At 42.1% G+C, this 26,216-nt stretch overlaps 1 protein-coding gene across 1 annotated transcript in view; it reads left to right on the forward strand.

Annotated features, from left to right (window-relative positions):
• Window positions 1-4,698: 4,698 nt before the first annotated feature.
• The window catches only part of POLQ (DNA polymerase theta), a gene marked incomplete at its 5' end in the record, with an annotated part of 42,590 nt that continues 21,072 nt past the window's right edge, over window positions 4,699-26,216 (forward strand). The window contains 14 exons of the mRNA XM_033173845.1: window positions 4,699-4,891; window positions 5,598-5,728; window positions 6,472-6,628; window positions 8,089-8,197; window positions 10,095-10,314; window positions 11,242-11,383; window positions 11,469-11,615; window positions 13,046-13,258; window positions 14,991-15,133; window positions 17,024-17,222; window positions 19,273-19,412; window positions 21,367-21,560; window positions 24,300-24,424; window positions 24,890-25,133. Coding sequence (XP_033029736.1) covers window positions 4,699-4,891; window positions 5,598-5,728; window positions 6,472-6,628; window positions 8,089-8,197; window positions 10,095-10,314; window positions 11,242-11,383; window positions 11,469-11,615; window positions 13,046-13,258; window positions 14,991-15,133; window positions 17,024-17,222; window positions 19,273-19,412; window positions 21,367-21,560; window positions 24,300-24,424; window positions 24,890-25,133 — 2,357 coding nt within the window. The remainder of the gene's footprint in view (window positions 4,892-5,597; window positions 5,729-6,471; window positions 6,629-8,088; window positions 8,198-10,094; window positions 10,315-11,241; window positions 11,384-11,468; window positions 11,616-13,045; window positions 13,259-14,990; window positions 15,134-17,023; window positions 17,223-19,272; window positions 19,413-21,366; window positions 21,561-24,299; window positions 24,425-24,889; window positions 25,134-26,216) is intronic.

A 26,216-nucleotide genomic window follows, 5' to 3' on the forward strand; every position in this document is an offset into this window, starting at 1 on the left:
AGCAGAAGCGTGTGCAAGCCCGGAGTTAGATTTTGGCCTCTTCACTTGCTTGTCATCTACTTTATTATTCTTTTTTTGTAGAGACTGAAAAGCAAGCAACTTAATCAAATATGTTTCTGAGCACAATTCAAAGTGTTGGTGCTGACATTTAAAGCCCTAAACGGCCTCAGCCCAGTATACCTGAAGGAGCGTCTCCACTCCCATCATTCAGCCCAGACGCTGAGGTCCAGCTCCGAGGGCCTCACTGAGAGAAGTGAAGCTACATGAAACCAGGCAGAGGGCCTTCTCGATAGTGGCATCCGCCCTGTGGAACACCCTCTCTTCAAATGTCAAGGAAATAAACAACTACCTGACTTTTAGAAAACATCTGAAGGCAGCCCTGTTTAGGGAAGTTTTTAATGTTTGATGTTTTATCATGTTTTTAATATTCTGCTGGGAGCCGCCCAGAGTGGTTGGGGAAACCCAGCCAGTTGGGTGGGGTATAAATAACATTTTTTTAAAAAAATTAAATGTTCTACTTTATAGGATTGTGAGAATGTCTCTTGAATACTCCCTGCCTCTTCTGATCCAGGACTCTTTCAATCCCAACCAGTTTGAATGTGTGTGGGTTTTTTAAAAAAAATATATATATATGTCCATTTTCATGTATTTGTGCTGTCGTTCTTTCTGCCTCCCACAAGGTCTTCTTCAGGGCATGCGTACACTACAGACATCTTGGTTAACTGTGGTTCCTTTTGTGTATGTAGCATTGGAAATTGTTGTTTGGAGCACTAACAGACAATTTTAGAATCATAGAATTGTAGAGTTGGAAGGGACCAAAGGATCTACTGTAGTCCAACCCCCTGCAATGCAGGAATCTCAGCTAAAGCATCCATGACAGATGGCCACCCAAGCTTTGCTTAAAAATGTCCAAGGAAGGAGAGTCCACAACCTCCCAAGGGAGACTGTTCCACTAATAGCTCTTACTGTCAGAAAGTTTTTCTTGAGGTTTAGTCAGAATCTTCTTTCTTCCAGCTTTAAGCCATTGGATTGAGTCCTACCCTCCAGAGCAGGAGAAAACAAGCTTGTTCCATCTTCCATGTGATGTGTGACTATCATAACTCCTTTCATTCTCCTCTTTTCCAAGCTAAACATACCCAGCTCCTTCAACCGTTCCTCATAAGGCTCAGCCTTTATAGAACTAGCATAAATGAGTAGTCACAATCTTGCTCTAAATCTTTGCTTGTCTTTCCCACCATCATATTCTTTCTCTCTTCCTTAAAAAAAATAATCCAGTATTGTGGGGACATTTGTGCAACCCACCAATGGATTCTAAATCACTAGCTGAAAACAATTTTAGGCTGTAATCCTATGCACCTTTGGATAAGCTCCAATGAACATAGTGCGATTTACTTCTGAGTAAATGTGCACAAACTTGCACTGGCAGTTGGGAAAAATTGCACTCTCCTGGACAGCGTAAAGTTAATGAGAGTTAGGAGGAAATATTTCAATCTGAGAGTCAGTAGAAGTGCTCCAACATAAATAGTATTTGTTGGTTGATTGGCGTTTGTCTGTTTTGAGTGTGCCTTTGGGGTTGAAGCCTGGGCAGTGTGTATGGAGGTCCTGGGAATGGCAGTTTTATCTGTATATATTTGCCGTTTGGGTTAAGTAATGCAGTATTTTGTATATACTTTTGTTGTATCTTTGTGTAACCCTTGTTATAACTGAGCAACCAAGTCTGACAAAATACAGCAAGACGAATGTGCTTTTATATATTTTTTTGAACACGTTTGTTCATTCTACACTATAGATATAAATGGCTAAACTTGTAATACAAATTAAAACCTGAAAGCAAAAGAGAAGCTGTTTTTTCTTTCTTTTTCCCAACAAAAGCCTATGAGCAAAGAGAGACAAATGCCTTTACTCAGCATCCCTTTTCATTTAAATCACACCTTTTCCAGCATTCAAAGTTGTGTGTTTGTGTCTCTCTCTTTGGCGATCATTCATAGCCGAGTGAGATTGTCTTCCATAAACACAGTGTTAACAATGAGTCCGCAAGTGACTGTGGAGGCCAATTCTGGATCCATACATCCTTCCACAGTGGGGACATTGGTTTCCAGGTTGGAGTTGATCACGGTGTGGATTTGCCAAGTGTGCCTTCCTCTTAGCATGTTTCTCCCTTGCGTCCTAGTTCGAGTGTTTTCAAAGCCCATGACACCTTTGGTAAAGGCTGTTCTCCAACTGGAGCACTCGCAGGCAAGAGTTTCCCAATTGTTGGTGTTTATACTACATTTTTAAAAAATTGTCTTGAGACTGTCTTAAAACCTCTCTTGTTGACCACCACCAGCATTACGCTTAAGAGTGTTGGAGGAGACATAGTTGTGTTAGGCAGTCCAGACTCCAGCCTGCATCCATGATTACAGAGGTGGATCTGATTGAAGTTGGTTTGGATTTACAGTTTGAGACAACAAAAGCCCATCACATCTCAGATGGTAGAGAAAGCTTAACCTTTAATTGTACTGTACTGGTGGCGGCTCCTAAGATTCCCTCCCAGGCCAAAGCCAGCGCCCATTTGCACAAAGTAGCCCTCCTGCCCTTCCATTCCATGCAAACTGGCAGCACTTTCAAATGCTGTTTGCATACGATCCCTTCATCCTCCGGTCGGTTTCACAACATACGATGTTGGACTAAAATAATAATTTATTATTTATACTCCGTTTGTGCTGCTTCCTATTCTATGCCTCGTGGGCTAAGCGGCGGAACTGCGGAGCCAGAAAGTATTCTAGTCCCATCTGAACGCCAGTTTTTTTCTCACACTTGGGTCCCCAGATGTTGTTGGACTACAACTCCCATCATCCCTAGCTACCGGGACTAGTGACGAGGGGTTATGGGAGTTGTAGTCCAGCATCATCTAGGGACCCCCCCCCCCATGAGAAAAGCTGGCGTTGAGATGGGACTAGATAACTTTCTGGGTCCGCAGTTCCGTGAAATGGGCTTAGCTCACGAGGCAAAGAATGGGAAGCAGCACAAGCACCTGCATTCGGTGCGGCCGTTTGTTGTCTCCCAGTCCTTGGGACTTGTTTAGGGAGACGCAAATGTTGCCCGTAAGGCCAAACGCTGCAGTTTCTCGCCACTTCCTGACAGGAATTTGGCCGGCTGCAAGCGATAGTTACAGGCGCCGTGTGTCAGACTGAAGGGAAATGAGCCGGAGCAGCTGCGGCCCCTTCCGGTGCTCTTTGAATCCCCGCGCGGGAAAATGGCGGCGGCGGCGGCGGCGGCGGCGGCGTTCGCTTAGCAGAAGCCGGTGTGGGGCGGGAAGATGGCGTCGTTGTCTTCCCCTTCGCCCCGCCGAGGGGTTTTGAGCGGCGTAGTGCTGAGTCCCCCACCCGGCCTGGGTTGCTCCCTCCGCCCCAACCTCTGCCCTCCAGGTAAAGCTTTGAGGTGACTCCTCGGGGCTTGCTTGGCTATTCAGCTGTTATTTTGGGGGGGGGGAGAGATAGGCCTTTTGTTAGGGGGAGCAGAAACTCAGTTTGCTATGTATTTTTATTTATTTAGGGGGGCAGCTACGCTCCCTGCCCCCCCTTGGCTACACCCATGGATTTAACCATTGCGGTGGGGTTTCTTTCCTAACCCCACATCTTAAATTAACGCAGAGCGGTTCCCCAACCCATAGTGTTATTGAGCTGTGGCAGTTGGGAAGGGGACCCGAAAGGGTCATCTAGCCCAGCCCACTGCGGTGAAGGAATGGCGACTAAAGAACCCCTGGCAGGTGGCCATTCAAGCTCTGTTTAAAAACCTCCAATGAAGGAGAGTCCACCACCTGTCAAGTTAGGTCTCATCCACACTTTATTTTTCGCCCTGCCCAGCGTCAGTTTTTTGGGGTGGGGGGGGTGGGGAGCAGGCAGCTTTCCCACCCAGAGCACTGAGTCAAGGGGGCACAACATTGAAAATATCCATTTGGGGGCGTCAAATTTTGGCCTTGCTCATGGCACCATATTACTGACAATCAATTTCCACCCCTGGCCCCACACTTTCCCAGTCCGTGTCCAAGCATTGTTGTTTTTTTTTTTTTTGCCCTGCCGCTTTTCTCTGGGATGCCTGTTCTTTAATGCTGAATTTGCACAAATGGCAATTCGGGTTTTCCGCAGTAAAGAATGGGTTTTCGTGAGGAAAGCGCTGGGGGGGGGAGTGCTTGGACATGAAGCCTTAAAGAGCGGACCTGTGGCTAGAAATGAAACACTACACAAATGAAGTCTGGATGAGCCTGGAGTCCTTTCCACTGTGAAACAGCTCTCTGAAGTTCTTCCTGATGTTTAGTTGAAATCTCCTTTCTTGCGATTTGAATCCATTGGTTCAGGTCTTACCCTCTGGAACAGGAAAAAAACAAGCTTGCTCCATCTCCCATGTGACAGCCCTTTAGATATTTGACAATGGCTATCATATCTCTCATGTACACATTTGGTTGTTAATAGAAATATCACAGATATATATATTATATTCAAGGGCTGTTGGGCTCAGCTGTTGCAGCGTTTCTCTGTAGTGTAGGTGTGTGTTTGCACATTCGTCTGAGAACCAAGGATAACATTGCACATCTGTTGAATTGCAAGACAGTTTATGTCACAATTAAGTTGCTTCCACAAGACTCTTTGATATGTGTGAGCCATATAAATGTCCAGACCTCCACCCTGAGGGAAAAAAAGCCTAATCTGATGCTGGATTTTCACCCCAGGACAATGTCAGCATGTGGGTGTTCCTGATGAGCAAGCTGACAAACTGCTGCTAGCAAACTGGGGGCTCCCCAAAGCGGTCCTGGATAAATACCATAGTTTGGGAGTAGTTCGTATGTTCCAGTGGCAAGCCGAGTGCCTGATGGTTGGACAAGTTCTGGAGGGGGAAAACTTGGTTTACTCAGGTATGCTAGTAGTTGATGTTCGTTCATCAAATCTCACTTGCTGCAAGTAGCTGATGTAGCATTTCCCTGTTTGACTGTGTTTGTGGTGAGTAAATACCTCTTTCCATTTTGACAATGCGATTAACTTCTGAGTTTAACGGGGGACCCTCCTTAATACACAAATAACAATGACTTTCTGATTTGCCTTATGTGTATTTTGATTAGATCTAAAAACTGATTCTTAATAACTGCTAGCTGTATATTTTTAAAGGGTGAATTGCCATCGCTTCTTTCTCTTGGTACCCTTTGATGCTACTTGAGAACATTTTTCTGAAGCCCTCATCATTGTTTCTCATTTGATAGCTAAAAAGAGAAAGAATGTGACTCGTACATGTCCTAGTAATAATAAAAGCATATTCATGCTAAGTGCTCTTGTGGTAGCACTTAACATAAAATATGTAAGGAATTTTCAGTAACGCACAATTTTGTAGGGCAGGATCAGTGATCCACAAACTTTGCCTGTCCTTTACAGCCAATCCAACTTGTGCTCACCTGTTCTTGTTTTGTCCTTGACTTTCTACTCCCCCTCCGTGTGAGGTTATGAGCAATGCCTTGTTTCTTTTTTGAGCTCCAAGTTTAATTGGGAAGGAAGGTGGGGATCTTACCTGTGATTCCAGGTTGGAATTTGTTTCTAGATGTTGAATGTCTTCCTTTCAATGACTTTCAGCTCCTACAAGTGCAGGGAAAACTCTAGTTGCTGAATTACTTATACTGAAGAGAGTACTGGAATCTCGCAAAAAAGCTTTGTTCATTTTACCCTTTATCTCTGTGGCCAAAGAAAAGAAATATTACCTGCAAGTAAGTATAATATATTTAAAGTAGGGTACAACAGTGGTAACTTGGTTTAAGAACAGCTTAATTTATGAACAACTTGGATTAAGAACACTGCAAACCCAGAAGTAGGTGTTTTGGTTTATGAACTTTGCGTTGGAAGCAGAACATGTTTTGCTTCCTGTTGAGTGTGTTCCATTTGTAAATTGAGTCACCGCTGCTATGGGAAAGCACACCTTGGTTTAAGAATGCTTTGGTTTAAGAATGGACTTCTGGAACAGATTAAGTTTGTAAACCAAGGTACCACTGTAGATCAGAAGTCATATTGCAGAATCTTAAGTGCTGGGAAGAAAAGCATGCACATTTTTGACAGAGAATTTTGGGGCAGAATGATCATCTGAGGTAAGCAGAACTGTGCACAGCATTCCAAGCGTGGTTGCATCATAGATTTATGTAAAGGTATTATGACATTGACAGTTTTATTTTCAGTCCCTTTCCTAATGATTGCAAGTATGGGATTTGCCTTTTTCACAGCTGCTGCATACAGGGCTATCTTCACTATGACCCCGAGGTCTCATTTTTCATCAGGTAAATGGCCCAGCTAGTCAAGTATCCTGTTTTCACAGTGGTCAATCAGATGCCTGTCCTAGATGAGGGATTGTCTACTGATGAGTTGTTTTCAAAATACAATGTGGGGTTGACTGCTTTACACAGTGCATGCCAAAATTCTAAACATATGAAAATATGTACATTGTCTCTTCGGCAAATAGGCAGTGTTCCAAGACGTAGGTGTGCAAGTGGAGGGGTATATAGGGAGTATTTCCCCTGCTGTCCGTTTCTCTGCCCTGGATGTTGCTGTCTGCACTATTGAGAGAGCTAATGGTTTGATCAACAGACTCATAGAGGAGAAAATACTGGACTCACTGGGTAAGCTGTAATAGCATTTGTCATTGTCAAGAAACAGAGTGAGAAAAGTGGTCTCCCAGTTGGGCATATCACTCTTCTTTATTTTGCACAGTATATACCATTTATTATCTGTGAATAAGATGCCCCCATGTATAAGACAACCCCTATTTTTTTGAACACAAAATTAAGAAATCTTGCCAGAGCCAGACCCCGACCCTGAATCGCCAGACCCTGAACCTGAACCCAAATCCAGGCTGCCTGTGCTAGAGTTCAAACCTGAGTTCAGGCCGCTCACAGTAGAGCCCAAACGCAAACCTGAACCTCTGTGCACTAACCATCTGGGTATAAGACAACCCCCAATTTTTGACTAAAAATTTTAAGCAAGAAACATTGTCGTACATGGGAAAATACGGAATATAATTTCTATAGTAAGCTTGGTCTGTATTCCACTGGCTTGATTTGAAAAATTGTAGGTATATCCACAGATATTTGTCAATTCATTCAATAGAAGTCTTAAATCGGAGTGCTATTGTTAGTAAATTTCCTGATGTTTATATCTGTATCAGCATTTTTAAAAGAAATATGTTTGAACTCTTTTGAAAGTAAATAGCTTTTTTAAAGGAAGAACCCATAATTAAATTTGATATTTGTGCTAGTATTAAGGTTTTTGAGTCACTTTGGGTTCCCTTTGTCAGAATAAAAGTGACTCTTAAACTCTTTTATAAATCAATAAAATAGTATGGGAGCTTAAAATTTAGAGGTTTCATTTAACTATTTGGCTGGATGGCATCCTTTCTAAGTTTAAGTGTCATTATGATATTTGCATCCATCCATTTATTAGGAATAATTGGGACGCGGGTGGCACTGTGGTCTAAACCACTGAGCCTTAGGCTTGCTGATCGGAAGGTCGGCGTTTCGAATCCCCGCGATGGGGTGAGCTCCCGTTGCTCAGTCCCAGCTCCTGCCAACCTAGCAGTTCGAAAGCACGTCAAAGTGCAAGTAGATAAATAAGTACTGCTTCGGTGGGAAGGTAAACAGCGTTTCCGTGCACTGCTCTGGTTTCGCCAGAAGCGGCTTAGTCATGCTGGCCACATGACCTGGAAAAACTGCGGACAAACGTCGGCTCCCTTGGCCAGTAAAACGAGATGAGTGCCGCAACCTGAGAGTCGTTCACGACTGGACTTAACTGTCTGGGGTCCTTTACCTTTATTTATTAGGAATAGACTTTGTTTCTCTACAGTATGAAAACAGCTCAACTAACTGTCCTTTTAAATGCTTCATAAAATTCAGTAGTATAGCTGTCTGGGCCTTTCATTTTATTCAAATTTATTCAAGTTTTAAAAATGCAATAAAGTATCTTAATTGCTTTTTTTGTTATATTCTGCAGCAGCCTAGAATCTGCTTTGGTGAAGGGTGATACAGAAATTTAAAATAACAATAGGTAAATTGATATCTGTAGCCTCTCCATTTCTGTTCCATAGGAATAGTAGTTGTAGATGAGCTGCACATGCTGGGGGATCCTCAAAGAGGGTATCTGCTAGAACTCCTGCTGACAAAAGTTCGGTTTTTGACCAGAAAAATGAAGAACAAGTGAGTGGACTAGAAAGTCTTGGTTTTTTAAGATCTCCAAACTATACTTTTTTTGAACAAGATATGTAGTTGGATTATGTGTATACACATGAGGCTCCCTTGACAATGAAAGAGCACAATGCTCTGGATATGTCACTGCCTTCAGTGTAGAGAACCTCTAAGTTTTGTCTCCCCTCTTCTACATGCAGGTTATCACTTGCATGCATACAATTCTGCTGATAGAGCAACTCTATTTACAATTCCTTTTGGTAAGCCACAAACATACTTTACACCCATTCTGAAAGCTGTATAGTATGGGAATCTCTTTAAAGAGGAATGACTATCTCTTTTTTACTTTTCTTGAAGTGCTTGTTACCATCATAGGTGCTGCTCTGAACCTGGACATTTGTAATAAAAAACTGACAGTTGGAGGGAATATAGCTAATTGATAGCTATGATAGGCACATTAAGAGTCCTACCTAATTCAAGATTATATGTACAGTGGTACCTCGGTTTACGAACTTAATCCATTCCGGAAGTCCGTTCTTAAACCGAAACTGTTCTTAAACCGAGGCGCACTTTCCCTAATGTGGCCTCTCACCGCCAGTGCCCTTCCACTGTTGGGTTCCATTCTTAGACTGAGTTAAAGTTTGCAAACTGGGACACTACTTCCGGTTTTGCGGAGATCGTAAACCAAATAGTTCTTAAACAGAGCTGTTCTTAAACCGAGGTACCACTGTACTGTATTCACATTTGAGTGGTTAATACAGCCATGACCAAAACTTTATCCGCATATGAAGGAGCAGAGCAGCCAAACTTAGCACAAAAAGAGTTGCCAAGTCAAACTTTACAATGAGCAAAACTTCACAAATTGATTGAAAATGTCAGTTCAATCATTTGAAATCCTCTGCAGGTGATGCATGCAGTATTTTGGCTTAACAAAGCTTCTCCTCTACAGTTCCACAGCAAGAGACCACTGCTTTAGAGTCTTTCTTTCATCAGGTCCACTTGGAGCATTAGTAACAGGGCATATATAGTTGCAGTTAAATGTAGCCAAGTTGTGTTATAATAGCAGAATTTTCCCTCTTAGGTCAGATTTCATATTCCTTTTCATTGCAGATGCTTGCTATAAAAACAGTACTTTAAGAACAATAATAAATACTTTGTTTTCCAAGTAAAATAGTTATAGTGTTCATTGAAATGACCATCTACCTCAAGGACCGCCTCTCCCTATATGAACCGACTCGGACGCTGTGCTCATCATCTGAGACTCTTCTTAATGCCTCTCCACAGGATGCCTAGAGGGTGCAATGGGAGAACAGGCCTTTTCTGCAGTGGCTCCCCATTTGTGCTCTCTGCAGGGAGGCTCACCTGGTGCCTTCATTGTGTATCTCTAGACACCTGGAAAAAACTTTCCTCTGTAACAGGCCTTTGACCTTTAACTATTTGTAGTCTTTTAGAAATGGACAGGATGTTTTACGGTAAATTTATTTCTCTTTCCTCTTTATAAAGGCTCAGTTTGGTGTGTATGGTGGAGCATTGCTTGGTTAAACAGTAGAAAACTGTTCTGGCACTTGATTGAGGGAAGCAACTTCTAGGGTGCCTATATAAGAACACAAGAGGAAGCTTGCATGATCAGACTAAAGGTCCATTTAATCCAGTATTCTGTTTCTAGTATTGGCTAGCCAGGTGCTTGCTGGAAACTTGAAAGCAGACGAAGGCAACAGTGTCACCTAAGCAACTGGTATCCATTTAGTTCCCAGGGCTTACCTTGGTTGATAGGTCTCCCATCTGTGAACTTGCCTAGTCATCTTCTAAAGCCATTGGCCATTCCCACATCTTGTGGCAGCAAACCCTGTAAAACAATTTTCCAATTGAATAACTTAATAATTCAGTTTTCTTTTCTTTTTTTTTGTAGACAAACGAACATGTCTGGGCCACTCTCAAATGGAATACAAATTGTAGGCATGAGCGCTACCCTTCCTAACCTGGGTCTTCTGGCCTCATGGCTAAATGCAAAGCTATACCACACAGATTTCCGACCGGTGCCCCTTGTAGAGCAAGTGAAAATTGGCAGCCAAATTTATGACTCTTCCATTAAAGTTGTGAGAGAAATCCAGTCTGTGGTGCATATAAAGGTAACTGGATATTGCTAAGGATACGTCTACTTAATTTAATGCTGCTTGGCTGCCTAAATTTAAAATGAAACCCTTAAGTGTATAATAGGTGTGTAGTGTGTCAAAGCGTGTTGTATCACATGGTAGGTAGATGGGCAATCTTTTCCTATCTCCAGGTTTTGACCAATAATTTAGCAATTTCTGGACTTCTGTCTAATGGTACAATCCAAAAGCATGTGTTCAGTGCACCTTACCTTACAGCAGTGTTTTTCAACCTTTTTTGGGCAAAGGCACACTTGTTTCATGAAAAAAATAACGAGGCACACCACCATTAGAAAATGTTAAAAAATTTAACTCTGTGCCTATATTGACTATATATAAAGTAATTCTCTTGAATAGGAATCAAATAAACAAATTTTCCCCACGGCACACCAGGCAACATCTCGCGGCACACTAGTGTGCCGCGGAACAGTGGTTGAAAAACACTGCCTTACAGTAGGCATGTTTAGGATTGTAACAGACCTATGTTGCACAGTTGCAAGGCAGGCAATCAAAAAGGGTGGAATTTAACATCATACTCTACAGCTTGCCAGTCTCCCCTCTCCTCTCCATGTGCTGTTCTGGGGGTTCTTCTGACCTCTCCCAGAGCCAATTTCAAGGGGGTAGGCTGAAGAGAAGGGGGAAAACCTTGCCGTGCAAGCACAAATCCTTACGTGGGGCTTCTGATGGAGCTGGTCAGGTGAATCCTGCCCCAAAGTCCCACCCAATCACACCACATGGTGGATGGCTTGGGCACTTGCTTAGAACAGGGCATAATTTTCAATCCTGGCCATATGGAGCTGAGCTTTTGAGTTTCTGAATTGAAGAAGGAATTGGAAAAAGGCTTCAAGAGCATCACCTCCATAGCGATATATGAAATTTGCTTGCTAACAAAATGTTTTTATTTAGAATGATGAGGACCACGTGGTGACTCTGTGTTATGAGACTGTTCAGAATGGCCATTCTGTCCTTATTTTCTGCCCATCTAAGAACTGGTGTGAGAAATTGTCAGACATCATTGCCCGGGAATTCTACAATCTCCAGCACAAGTGTGAGTCAAAATTAAGGGGTTGAGGAAGGGCTGGGGCTTGAAGACCACACACAACATGACAATATGCTTTCCCTTCTATGTAAAGACCTTCAAAAGATGTCCACCCTTACACCAGTAGCCCTGGACACAGAAGGGATAGAGGAGTTGATAAGTCAGCTAAAGCATTCGCCTTCTGGTTTGGACTCCGTGCTTCAGAGGACTATAAAATGGGGTGTAGCATTTCACCATGCAGGTATGCCATTGGGGTGTGTTCATCTTGTATTATTTTATCTGTCTACATCAGTCTGAGTGTGTAAGTGTGTAGCCTGCTATGACTTTTCTGACTGATAGGCACATGCGTGTCCATCCATCATGTCTGCAGCTTTGAGTGAAATATCCATTATGAATCAAACACTACAGGACACTACCCAAAGAGTGCTTACTAATGATTCCTCATCATTCGGGGGGAAAGTGACAAGTGGAGTGCCGCAGGATTCTGTCCTGGGTCCACTGTTGTTCAACATCTTTCTAAATGACTTGGATGAAGGAATTGAGGGGATGCTCATCAAATGGCACCAAACAGGGAGGGGTAGCTAATACTGCAAGAGACAGAATTGGGATTCAAGATGATTGGAGAACTGGGCCAAAAATAACAAAATGAATTTCAGCAGAGACACATGTAAGGTTCTACACTTAAGCAGGAAGAACCAACTGCACAAATATAAGATGGGGGCTTGCAAATAGTACATGTGAAATGGATATAGGGGTCTTAGTAGACCACAAGCTTAACATGAGTCAACAGTGTGATGCAGCAGCAAAAAGGTCTAATGTTGTTCTAGGCTACATCAACAGAAGTATAGTGTCCAGATCAAGGGAAGTAATAGAATCCTGCTCTATTCTGCCTTGGTCAGAAACACACCTGGTGTACTGTGTCCAGTTCTGAGCACCACAATTTAAGAAGGATATTGGCAAGCTGGAGCATGTGCAGAGGAGGGCAACCAAGATGATCAAAGATCTGGCAACCAAGCCTTATGGGGAATGACTGAGGGAGCTGGGTATGTTTCGCCTATATAAGAGACTGAGAGGAAAGATGATAGGCATTTTCAAATATCTTAAGGGCTGTCGCATGGAAGATGGAGCAAGCTTAAGTCTTCTGCTCCAGAGGTTAGGAGTCCAACCAATGGCTTCACGTTACAAGAAAGGAGATTCCAACTAAACATCAGGAATAACTTTCTCACAGTAACAGCTGTTTGACAGTGGAATGGACTCCCTCGGAAGGTGGTGGACTCTCCATCCTTGAAGGTTTTTAAGCAGAGGTAGGATGCCCATTTGTCAGAGATGCTTTAGTTGAGATTCCTGCATTGCAAGGGGTTGGACTAGATGACCCTCAGGGTCACAGCCAACTACAATTTTATGATTCTTTGAATTTCATATTGCTTTTCAGTGGAGGCAGTTCACACACTTGATATCCTGCTGATGAAATCCATTTTATCAGAAGGTTAAAAAAACTGTCAGGAATGGGGAATATATGTATACAAGTGGAATTACTTTAATGCTATAAAACAATATTTGGATTTGAACTTTATTCCAAAATCTTGATTTCCCAGGAGTAAATTGCCTCAATAACTCTATCTGCTACCATTGGTTAAAATGTCAATATTTAATAGTGTATATTAATCTTAGGCCTTACATTTGATGAACGAGACATTATTGAAACCGCATTTCGTCAAGGAGTGCTTCGAGTCCTAGTAGCAACCTCTACACTTTCTTCTGGGGTGAATCTGCCTGCACGCCGGGTAATCATCCGAACTCCTGTGTTTGGAGGCAGATCATTGGATGTCTTGACATACAAACAGATGGCTGGGAGAGCTGGAAGGAAGGGAGTAGACACCATAGGTAAGTGCAGTTGTTCTAGCTGTGACTAACAATAGTTCCTTGAGTCTTTAAAGACCAACAAAATTATTGTGGCCTAGGCTTTCCTGGGCTAATGCCCACTTGATTAGGGGCATCCAGAAAGTGGTCTAGAAAGTTGCTATAGGTTTAGAGAGTGGGCAGTTTTCCATATAGTAGACCAAAAAGCTAAGAAAATGAGTGAGAGAACAGGTGTGACATAGTTCCATATTAAGAAGAGGCAGTCCCCATGCAATCAATGTTCAAAGAAAATAAATAGGTGCAAGCCATAGAGCTTAATTGCATGTTTTGATCTAAAATGCAGTTTTCATCAGAGAAGATCTACAGTGTAGAACATTCCTAACATTGTAATTAGCATGTTCATGCTAATTCATGCTAAATGGCAGAGTGGAGGCCAACCTGACCCCATCCATTGGCCAGTGAAGAAGTAGCTGCTTGCTTTCAGTCCCCACAGCATTCTTACGGGATCCTCTGGATCTTCGACTCTGCCCATGCAACAAAGGAAAGATAGAGGACTTTATTCACTTTTTCCTCTACTGCCCACTATATGTCTCAGTAAGACCCAGGCTTTTCCCTCTAATCCCGCCGACTATCGCCAGGGACGATGACCGCATGAAATACTTACTGGCGGATGCCAACCCTTTGATTTCACATGGAGTGGCCATCTATACATTACAGGCCCTGAAACTGAGGACCACCTTTTCGGCTAACTTGCCTTAGCCTTAGTCCTATGTATCTTCCTGACATGGACACTGTCGACATGCCCTGCTATTGCTCTCTATTTTATTTGTATTATCCAGCACGATTTTACATCTAATGTTTTAACTGTTTTTGTAGTATTTTTTGTACAAACGCGCCAGGCCACTGCCTGGTCTTTCACTATGTGCTATGGCTAATGCAATAAATTGATTGATTGATTGATTGCTTTCAGTGCTTGTTTTCCTTTTCCCTCCCTTCTCCTTATCTTTTAATATGTGTACAGTTCTTAGGGGGGGGGGAAATATGTGCTCTATAAGTGTTAAGCACAGAAAAAAACCCCGAAGGTGTGTCTGTGTGTGACCCAGATACCTGTAAAGGTTGGGAGGAAGAGGGCCCAGCCCCTCTGCCTACCACTGCTGTCAGATGATACGATGCAGTAAAATAGAGAAACTGACACTTTGGTTGTTCAGTTCACGGCATACTTGACAATGTTTGGGTTTGGTGAAATGATAGTTGGTCAATTGGTTGAATAGCTGACAATATTTGCCTAGCCTCCAAGCCCTAATCTTGTGCACAGCTGTATGCAGAGGAAGAGGAATTCAAGATCCAGTCAGAATCAATGTGTATTCTGTTCTTGCTTATAGGAAAGGGGACAAGATTGTACCCAGCCAATGGTCCCTAGTGATATATCTGCGAAGATTTTGCCATTCCCTCATCTGCTTTCCCATTTGAATCACTGATGTGTGCCCTGTATAGTGAATGATTTTTTCTGTAAGAAGGAAGTAAGCAGGCTATAGTCAGGGCAGAAGACCAAAATATGTACCTTTGTTCCTAACCCTGGTGATCCCTGCTTTCAGTTTAAATGTTCTTGCGCCACTTGACCTACCTGTCCTTGGTCCTAATCAACATTGATTTCATTAATAATGAAACTGCTTATTAATTAAAATGATTCTTGTGTGCACTGGTTATTAAATAATGCATTTCCCCCTTCTCGGTTGAAATTTGTGTGTTTTGATAGGCGAGAGCATTCTGGTGTGCAAGACCACAGAGAAATCAAAAGGAATTGCTCTGCTCCAGGGCTGTCTCAAGCCAGTGCAAAGCTGTTTGCTGAGCCAAGAGGGAGAAGACATTACTTCAAGTATGATACGGGCAATCCTTGAGGTATGTAACACTCGTGTTAAGGCAATAAAAATTTACTCCCAAGGCATATATCAATATTTATTACCTGCAGGCTTCTGGGCTGTAGTCGCTTGAGTGGTGAATGCATCTTTTGAGTGCTGGATGCCTCTGTAGAAATACATCATCTTTTAATATCCACCTTCAACATTAAGTTCAGCCTGCTTCACCTATGCAGCTAGGTGAAGGAGCTGCCAGGTGTATTTAAGGAAATGGATCCTGTGAGTACTTCACTCTTAGATCTAATTTCTGTGATCCTTCACACTCTAAAGTAAGCTGGGGGCTATGTTGCTTCAATCAAGCATTCATGGCAGCATATAATCTGGCTGAACAGAGGTTTATTTTCTTCGTTTATCTGTCAAATTTATCTCCTGCCTTTCCACTGAATTAGGCTTAAGATAGCAATAATGCAAATTCAGTAAAATAGAATTAAGCATAAAATACAAAGTAAAAAAGCAGGCAAAACTTCTAAGAAACAACCAGGTAAAACTAATCACAACATATTTACAATTCGGCATGTTGTATTTGCCTGCCCAAGAGAAGGTTGTCAGAGCTGGGGGCAGAATTCACCCCATGCGTCAACTGACTTGAAGAAACATAGTTTTCACTGGGGAGTGTTTTGGGACAAGCTGTCCCTCTACAAGAGGAGAAGGCTGCCCTTGAACCAGAATGAAACCAGGCTGCGGTTGCTCAGCATCGAAAAGGTGGCAGATGCAGCTTTTAAACTCATTTCGAGGGTGGGGGGCAGATAAGTGGCAGTAACTGAGGAGCATTGATTTTGGAGATGAGGATGAAAAGGTTTTTGACTACCCAAATGGGGTTGAGGTGGAAGAAATAGGGAATGAACATGATAGCTAGTCAAAGAAGCCAAATGGCTGTATGGGAAAATGCACGTGTCGGACAGAAACATTTGGAAAGGGGCAACGTATTTAGGGGTTTATATGATAATTTTAGAAGCCTCTGAGCAAAGATGAGTGAATTGGAATACTTGATTTTAAAGGGAAACCTATATTGGGCATAACAGAAATCTGATGGAATGGAGGAGAACCAGTGGGATGAAATCCTCTAGATCCAAAGTATGGGAAGGACAGGGAAGGGTGTTCTGGGAGCAGTGTCACTTTATGTCAATTTACCCAAGGGTGACAATGTGGCATATCTTCAGACTCTGAAGCAGTGTGATCAAAATATATAAAACTGCTGAAAAGCATCATGTATCAAAAATGGCAAGGTTATGCCAGAATTTTATTTTATTAATGCATATATATGCTGCCTCTCCACCAAGACAAAGAAACGATACAAAGTATTCTCAGGTCAACTTTAGGAGCTGATGGCCATCTGCTCCCTGGCCTGAGTTTCTTCTCTGATACTGTCCCCCGATGCAGGGCTCAAACTCAGACGCTGAGATTAAGAATCTTATGCTGGGCTCAAACTCAGACGCTGAGATTAAGAATCTTATTGGTGTTCAGAGGTATACTACTCCTAAACACAGGATCTCTATTTAACTAGAATGACGAATACTTGCTTGCTTGACCTTTCCTCCACATATATGTCTGATCCTCTCTTAAAGCCATCTGAGCCAGGCATCTTTATTGTATCCTTATTGTAGTAAATTATGTAAGCGCTGAAGACAATTTCTCTGTTACTATTCATTCTGGGATGGTATGTAGTTGCAATATTCTGGAAATCTATGTGTGCATACACAAATGCCTCTGTGCCCAGGGGTATCATCGGGAGAGAGAGAGTGCCTTTGACATGCTCACTGAGAAATTTTAGAAGCGCAGTGTGTCCTTTCCGTCTAAAAGGGTCTCCTTTCAGATTTAATTGCTGTATCAGTTTAGCAAGTACTGTATGCTGATTAAATTCTTATTCTGACAGATCATAGTAAATGGAGTAGCTAGCTCTCCAGATGACATCCAGAGTTATGCTTCCTGTACACTCTTTGGTGCAAGTCTGAAAGACTTCCCGGACAATGGGACAGAGCAGGAGAGAAATTGCCATGGTTCTATAGATGCTTGTGTGAAGTGGCTGCTTAAGAATGAATTTATCCTGATTTCGGTGTCTGATACAGGCAAAGGTAAAATGCACAGTTGGATTTGAAATGCATGTTAAAGCAAGAAATGAAACATGCAGATTTGGAGCAGCAAACATTTGTACCATTTATGTGCAAGCTTGAGCATAGCTTCTCTAACTTGTTTTGATGCTGTTTCTATGCTCGGTTTCTTCCACAAATTGATTCAATCTTGTTCTTTAATTTCTATGCCTCAGTCACCCTCCCACAACCTTTTTAGCCCTAACAAATCTTCCCAATCGATGTTTTACAAAATAGGCTACAATTTGGAAACTGTGCCCTTTGTCCTGTCCCTGGGGGCAGCAAGGAGTAAAGACTCAAAAGAAGTCAATTGTTCCATAATCTCAAGACATAAATCATGCACTTGGCACCACGTGGATACCATGTAGCTGGGACGTCAACCAAGATGATATCTGAAGTGTGCGTGCATACGAAAGCTTATACCCAGAACAAACTTTGTTGGTCTCTAAGGTGCTACTGGACAATTTTTTTATTTATTTCGTCAACCAAGATTGTAATTCTTGCTCTGCAGTAGGTCTACCACCTAGCAGGAAAAAAGTCTCAAAGACAGTAGGGTCACTTTGATCTCCAAAGGGGCTGATATTGGTGCCATTAGAATAAAAGGTCATGGTCTAGTTACAGTGGAATTGGAAGCTTTAGGAAGAAAAACACATACCCTTGTGCTTTCACCCTCTGCTTTAGACGCCACCAAGTGGTGCAGAAAAACTGAAAGACATTTTAACTAATTATTTCACTGAATATGATGCTTCTGAGGACTTGATAACAATCAAGTGGGAGGTGATGAAAGTTGTGATGTGTGGGACTTTCATCAAGGAACTGAGATAAAAAAGAGACAAGGGACAGAAACTTCGGAGCAGGAGATAGATCAGACAAAATATGGTAAATGAGGTTCCAATAGGGTTTATAAGCAACTAGAAGAGAAAGGAATTGAAATTATTGAAGCTAAGAGAAGCATGGTTAAATTTTAATACACAAACAGGGCCTTTGGTGTCAAGCAGTCTAACATAATCTGTTAATGCTTCTTTGCTGTTTAGGGTGTAAGGCAACATTTCCCAGTACCCACTCACAAAACTGGGACAGTTTTGAGACATTTAAAACCCAGGCAAGGTTGTTGTTTTTTCTTCAGGGAAGATCAGAGCCAAGAGACTATGCAGCCTTTCTGTAGCTCATCAAGCCGTACACCCTAGTTCAGGTTTTATTTTATTTTTTGCTGCGTAGAAGGTTGCATAGAAGGTGATATTACAACTCAAGGGCATTTAGTCAGGTTTAATTTGAATCTCAGGGATTATCTTTTTTCCACTTCCTCCTCTGGTTTGCTTGGATACGATTCATTTATTAGTTTTACAGCGTTCAGTCCTCGGAATCAGTTAAAAGAATAGGCTAGCCAATAGTGGCAAAGGCTTTGCTGGAGACTTTATTCTGAGATCCAGTATGAATATACACTACGGATTTAGATGTGGTTGGGGTAAGGCAGCTTCATATGTCTATGTGTAATACTATCAAATTATACTCTTTACATTGGTCTCAGTTCAGAAATGAATCTGTCATTGATCCTGCCGTCTCAGGTTCCTAGTCTACAAAGACATCGGGAATTCCTCCCCCCCCCCAAGAAAATTCAAGAAACAGTATAATTAAAGACAAATTCTTGAGGATTAGCTGTGTTAGTTCGTTGCCGCAAAACCACAAAGCATTTTGCAAATGAACAGTAAAACACTTGTACTTTTCTGCAGTGGCTCCCCATTTGTGGAATGCTCTTCCCAGGGCGGTTTGCCTGGCGCCTTCATTATACACCTTTAGCCAGGTGAAAACATTCCTCTTCAACCAGGCCTTTGGCTGGCTAACATCCTCTATCCTTTTAAATGTGTTGGGAGGGGGGTTATTGGTTTATTTTGTTCTTGTTTTAATTATGTATTTTGTGTTTTTATCTTGCATTTTTATGCTGTGAACCGCCCTGAGATCTACAGATGAAGAGCAATATACAAATTTAAGTAATAATAATAATAACAATGATAAATGTATATTTTTCTCTTGGCAGAAATATATTGCCCAACACATCTCGGCTCTGCTACCTTGTTTTCTTCCTTTTCACCCGTAGCAGCACTAGAAATTTTTGCTGATCTCCAGAGAGCAATGAAGAGCTTTGTCTTAGAGAATGATCTGCACAGTCTTTATTTGGTATGTTTTTGTTCAGACTTTTTCAGCTACTTGAGGTATACAGTCTGAAATTCCAGCGGAGGGGGAATCCTTCCTGACACCAGTGGCTTATAATTTATCTCAGCAGATGAAGTTATGTCTTAAACAGAATCAGAAGAATTTTTATTTGCATCAGCCACTAGCCATAGCAATAAAATAAAATGTACTGAAGATAGAGGTAAAAACTTAATTATAGAAAATACATTTTGGAGGTTTACATCTATAATCAAATAATAGATCTTATCCTGATTGGCCTTGCAAACATATTAAACTGCTGCCTTGAATTTTTAAAATCTTTTTCCACTGCAGGTATACTTTTTCAGCTTGGTTAGAGCTAATCCCAGTTTACTCTCTTTTTTATAATTTCTATTTTTGTATTTTCTATTTTATATAAATGAATTAAATACATAAACATATAATCCCTTTTAAACCCCCCCCCCATTGTGGATCTTAGTGTAATGATTTCCTCCTCTGCATCTCTTTTTTATAAATCCTTTGTCAATCCATAGTTCAAAGTTTTACTACAAGTTTTCTGTCAATCTGACCCATGTGTGTAATTGTTTACTATAGCTTTTCAAATAAATTATAAACTTTCCCCATTTTTCCTGGTTTCTAATTCTTTCTGTAAGCTTTGCCATCTCGGCATAGTTTATCAGTTTTGTCTGCCACTCTTCTTTGGTTGGAGTTGTACCATCTTTCCATTTCTGAGCTGACAGAGTCTGCACAATAGTGGTCGTGTACATAGTTTCCTCTGGTCCTTCGGGATCTCTGGTCCTATAATACCTAAACAAAAGTTTCTGGTTTCTTAGGAAAAGTTATTTTCAACATTTCCCCCCAGTTCATTTCCCAGAAGTCATTTCCCAGTTTACTCTCTTAATCCTTATTCTATCATGCCAAGTGCATAAGGAAACTAGATTTTGACTTGTTGAGCAAAGCCCTGCCATAGTATTATGTCATAATTTGACTCACTTCCTTTCCAAAATAGTCTTGCAGGTGCAAATTTTATTTGCTGATGACGATGACTGCCATACCTGCTTGTGGTTGTCCTTTAGTAGTCTTTGGTACCACATCCACCTCTGCCCCTGGTGTGTATCTTTAGTGAAAAGTGAATCAGATCCTGCTGACAGGTAATCACTTGTTATCATTGATGCCCCCAGAATCATTAGCAGGACCTTGGGCTTGTCCTGGTAGCTGCTGCCTATGTGAAAAGATGCAATAGAGAGAGGCAGCAATTCTCGTTGGCTATAAATTATCTGTGGACACCTCTTGTTCTTGAATTTCACAACTGGAAGTAACTTTCCTCACCCATTGCTTGTCTCTTGCCGTGTCACCTGACTCCAAAAGAAGGCAATAATTTTAGCACTGCTATTGCCTGTTAAACATGTTGTCATGTATTGTAGTTGCCATGTATTGCGCAGACAACTGGTATTCCCCCCAACACTAAAATAGAGCTAGTGTTAATAGGGGATGATTTATTCATAGAATAGAATCATAGAATCGTAGGGTTGGAAGGCACCCCAAGGATAATCTAGTCCAACTCTGCAGTGCAGGAATCTCAACTAAAGCATCCATGACAGATGGCCATCCAACCTCTGCTTAAAAACCTCCCAAGGGAGTCCTTTCCACTATTGAACAGCTCTTTCTGCCAGAAAGTTCTTCCTGATGTTTAGTTCTTGTAACCTGAAGCCATTAGTTTGGGTCTTACCCTCTGGAGCAGGAGCAAACATGCTTGGTCTGTTAGATATTTGAATATCATCTCTCCTCTCAGTCTCTTATCAAAGCTAAAGATACCCAACTCCCTCAGTTGCTCCAGTGCTACATCACACTGTTGATTCATGTTAAGCTTTCCCCACCTCTGTTGGTGGTCTGAAAATAGTATGTAAAGGAAGTAGGATTCAAAACCTGATTCTTTTTGTTTTGGTTCTTCTTTTTTTAGGTCACCCCTGTTTATGAAGACTGGGCCAAAATAGACTGGTATCGATTCTTTTGCATGTGGGAGAAGTTGCCTGCCTCAATGAAAAGAGTTGCAGAGCTGGTTGGAATTGAAGAAAGCTTTTTGGCTTGTTCTGTGAAGGGCAAAATAATTACTAGAACAGAGAGGCAGCGTAGGCAAATGGCCATCCACAAAAGGTAATGGCTGAACACAACTTACAATATTACACTATGGTATATGACATCACAAAGTGATGGTGACATTATTGCAAAATACTCTACCTTTGCAACCTGCATTCAGCAGTTTTCTGCTCTAAGTATGATGTTGAAGTTACTGGATTTGCAAGTAGCATGTGTTTAGAAACAAGTTTCTTCTAAAACATTTCCGTGGAGCCTATCTGTAGGTACAAAATAAAGGGAGTAATAACTTTTGAAATAGGCATTGTGATTGATAATACCCAACACACATTGAACTGATATGGTTTTGAAGAATCTCTTGCAAATAAGCAATTTCCAGTGCTTGCAGGCAATTACTGTGTTCCTGCTGTTTGTGTTATTTGCCAGGTATGCATCTTCATTTAGCAGCATGTGGTCATATTATCTAAGAGGGAATTCAAAATTGTGGGTGATACAAAGACATCCCAGCCTGAAACTTAGGTTTCCCAGTATGCCATTTGAGTTTCCTCTTTCTGCTAGTAAGGCACACACATTCCATCTTCTTGTAGCTTGGACAAGTGCCCTGCATGGATGTGCCTCTTCCCCATGGAACAGCTGTCTTATTTCAGATGAACTTACCACTCTCAACCAGCAGTACAATGGCAGGATCATCTCTGATTTTATGAATTACTTTTTCACTTGCACCCTATTTTCAGTAGAAGACATTGCATTATACACAGGCACCCCCCGTTTCTCATTCAGGCTTTAAGTAGACCCATGGCTCCTTAGCTTCACCAACTGCCTTAAGATGGTAGTCCTTTTGCCATATATATAACATAAATGTGCCTGAGTTTGTGGCAATCATAAGCTGCAAGGCAGTAATTACCATTGCAAACCCTGTTGGTGTTCTCTTGCTCCCTTTCCTTGTGCCCCCAACTCCTGCAGGAATGTTAGCTACCTTGCCAATTGCCTCCAGGCACCATCTGTTTCCAGAATTCCTGCCAAATCCTTCCATCACCTTGACAACACTCTCTGTTACGGGCTGCCTAACATAACTGCAACCCAAGATATGGATCTAGCTGGCTGCAATTTCTGCAGGACACTTGTTAATCTGCAGGGCACATCTAAGTTGGTGCACCACAACCCCTTCTAATTTTTGTTTGGACCAGACTGCAACATGGACAATTATAGATGGTCTTTTCTGATTGTTGATGCTGTTCTAGCCATAAAGTGGCAATTTGGCCTGTGTGTGTAGCTTTCTGTAGCCTTTCTTCCAGCTGAGAGAACAGCAGTACATACAGTGCTATAGTACTGTTAAAGTTAAAAGAAAACTGAAGAATGCTTGCAGCTGGTGGAGGGCATTTGGGGTGGAATGGGAAAATCAGTCACATGTGTCTTAAAGCAAGACACTTAACAGAGGTTCAACAGATATTGTCATGCTTGGCACATACGTGCTTATTCGACTCCTGCTGTTAGGATGTTTGGATAAATTGTAGGGAGTTTATTCCTCAGATTAATTTCTGCCACCTGCTTGGGGATATATGAAACCTCTTCCACACTCCTGCCCCATGATCTTTGATATCATTGCTTTTAGGAATTATTATGCCTCTGTATCTGCACGTACATCATATGCTATCCTTGGTTCAGTGGGATGCACATCCACATCCCAACATGCATTTCTGTTTTAAACTCTCAGCTAGCTTGCACATCCAGGCCCTGCCCCCCCCCCCCGGCCGATTTTCTTCCTTGTGGAAGGTAAGTTGAAGAAAGTCAGACAGAAAATGAATTTGACATAAATGTCCACACCAGCAGAGCTGCAACCTTCTCGATTAATGTATCTGCTTCTTATTTTTTCCTTTCTATGTTCTTACCATAATGAACGCTCCCCACATCAAATGGGGGGTGATGTTTGAGTGGTCGCGCGCAGCCCCCTGAATTCCTGGGCGACACCTGGTAGTTCGGCTGGCTGCGCCCTGCCCCAGAAGGGATACCTGGGGTCTCCGCCTATCCTAGTTAACGTCCAATCCCGCCTGGGGGAGGCATTGCCAAGGGATTGGCCAGGTAAAGGGAGGGACTACCCAGCCCACACAATAGAGGGTGTAGCTTACCTGGGAAGCAGCAGTCGGCTCCAGAGCTTCTCCCACCCTCCACTCCCTCATTTAATGCTTACTTTCCAGGTTAATCTCTTGCACGCAGGCGCTGCTATGCCAAGGCCGCTGTTGAAGGGCCAGAAGGGAATTTCCCTGCACTGACAGGTTTCGCCTTTCCCGTAGCAATTCGTCACAACTTTGGCAGTTTCAGGCCTTGGGCGGAATCCTTTAGTCATCTTCCTAAATGGGGTGGGGCGGTGACTCTACGCCCCCAGTGCAGTGGCGATAACAGGGTTCCCCATTAAAGGGGTATTGGGGGGAGGCATTGGCCATACGCCGAGAGGTTGTCATTGCTCTCCCCCCCAGTGGCAGCAAAACGGGGGGGGGGGCTCTCTGCTTGAACATATGTTCTCCGGAGCCAGCCCAATCCCCACACATTCTGGATAACCCTGATGTTTCCCAGATCCCTGGCTGGGGGCTGGGAAGGATAAACACCCAATGCCTGAGCCAAGGTCTCCCTACATCTGAATCTGAATAAAGTTGTGGCCAATTTTAATCCCATAGCACATTGTCTTGTGTCATTATTCCACTCGGGGGTCGCCTAGGGTTTGGGGGACTCCCCCTGTCAACGCAAAGCAATATTCATGCCCCTTTTGCAGCACACCAACTTATCTTAATTTTTCTGTTGTAGATTTTTTACAAGCCTGGCTCTCTTGGACTTAATAAATGAGGTTCCTATAAATGATGTTGCTAAGAAATATGGCAGCAATCGTGGACAGCTTCAGTCTTTACAACAGTCTGCTGCTACTTATGCAGGTGAGGCAATACTGATACACAATTTAATAGAATTTTATAAGTAATAAATTATTATTATTATTACTACTACTATTACTACTACTATTATACAACAAATTGGTGTTTGCAGCAGACTCCTTTGGGAGAAATGGCAGGATAATAAATCCAGTAACATTTGCTGTATCTTATACAATATATTTCAGTCTTCTAATGTGTGGAGATTTGGCCAATAACAGAGTGTATGTGTCTGTCTGTCTGTCTGTCTCTCTCTCTCTGTGTGTGTGTGTGTCTCATAAAGGAATATTCGGCACTGTCAATGTGAACATAGGAAGACACCCCTGTAGTAGCTATCTTAAATGATCTATTGAAAGCGATTTTGTAATAATTTGCACCATTTATACATACACTGTTTGGTAATAACTTAATGTTTTTTTAAAGAAAAAGTTTTAAAATGCTGAATTTTGTAACAATTTTTATACATTTCAGGGATGATTACCATTTTCTGTAACCGTCTGGGGTGGCACAATATGGAACAATTGCTCTCCCAGTTTCAGAGTCGTCTCACGTTTGGAATCCAGAGAGAACTCTGTGATCTTGTCCGGATATCTCTGTTAAATGCACAGTGTGCTAGAGCTCTTTATAAGGCTGGTTTTGTCACGGTCGCTGATGTCGCCAAAGGGAATATTGCCGAGGTGGAAAATGCCTTCAGGAATGCAGCACCTTTCAGAAGGTTGAAAGTATTTCTAGTATGACAGAAAGCTGTCCCTTTGATACAGTTTTAGCTAGTATAAGTTTGGGAAATGGATCTGGTTTGCACTCTTGGATGTCGGTTTACTAGAGTTTAGTATGTCACACTCCAATAATTTTATTTTAGCTTTCTTATGCTCCCCAGTGCCAGTGTGATATGTCTGAGATCGCTATTGGTATAAAATACTATACATAAATGTTTGTCATGCTTTATCTAGGTAATATTTAGAATTCTATGTAAGACTCATAATATGGTGGTGTTTCAATCCTACTCTTAAGGAATGCATGTTCCCATGTCAGCATGCCTATGTGCTGTCTTCCAGGTGCCTCACCTGCTTGGAGTAAGGCAAGTGGTGTCAGAAGAGAGGGCCTTTTTGGTAGCATAATTCCCTCCCCAAGGCACCTGTGTTTTATTTATTTTTATTTTTCCAGTTCTAACTTCAGCTGTTTCTGTTCTTTCATTACTGTGTCACTGTTCATTTATACTTGTTAATAACCCCCCCCTTCTATACTGCCCTGGAAACACATATGAAGAGCAATATACATTTCCCCTAAATTATGATATATATCACCTTAGGATGTACAGTTCTTTAAAACTGACTTCTTCTCAGTAGGAGCTTTCTGCTAATTTCTTCCTCCTCCCTCATGCTCTTCTGCACCTTCTAAGAAGAGCAGCATCTTACATAAATCCTGAAGGGAAAACTATATTCCTCCCCATCCTTTCTTTTCTTTGGTTCTGCACCCCTCTTCTTATTACTTAGCTTTTTCCTAGAAGTCAAGTGTCTAGCGACTGATCTCTGAATGCACCTAACCTCTGATGCAAGCTAAGTTGTCACCTCTGCTTCCCAAACCCCTTGGTTCGCTTCCTTATCGGTGTGCAGACTAATATAAAAATTGGCTTTTTGTGATGGGTGCATGTTAGGTGACATGTTAAGCGGAGGTTGGATGGTCATCCTTCATGGATGCTTTAGCTGAGATTCCTGCATTGCAGGGGGTTGGACTAGAAGACCCTTGAGGTCCCTTCCAACTCTACAATTCTATGACAGTAAGAGTGCTATGGTAGGAA

This window comes from Lacerta agilis, chromosome 16 (assembly GCF_009819535.1).
Source record: "Lacerta agilis isolate rLacAgi1 chromosome 16, rLacAgi1.pri, whole genome shotgun sequence".
Taxonomy (NCBI): domain Eukaryota; kingdom Metazoa; phylum Chordata; class Lepidosauria; order Squamata; family Lacertidae; genus Lacerta; species Lacerta agilis.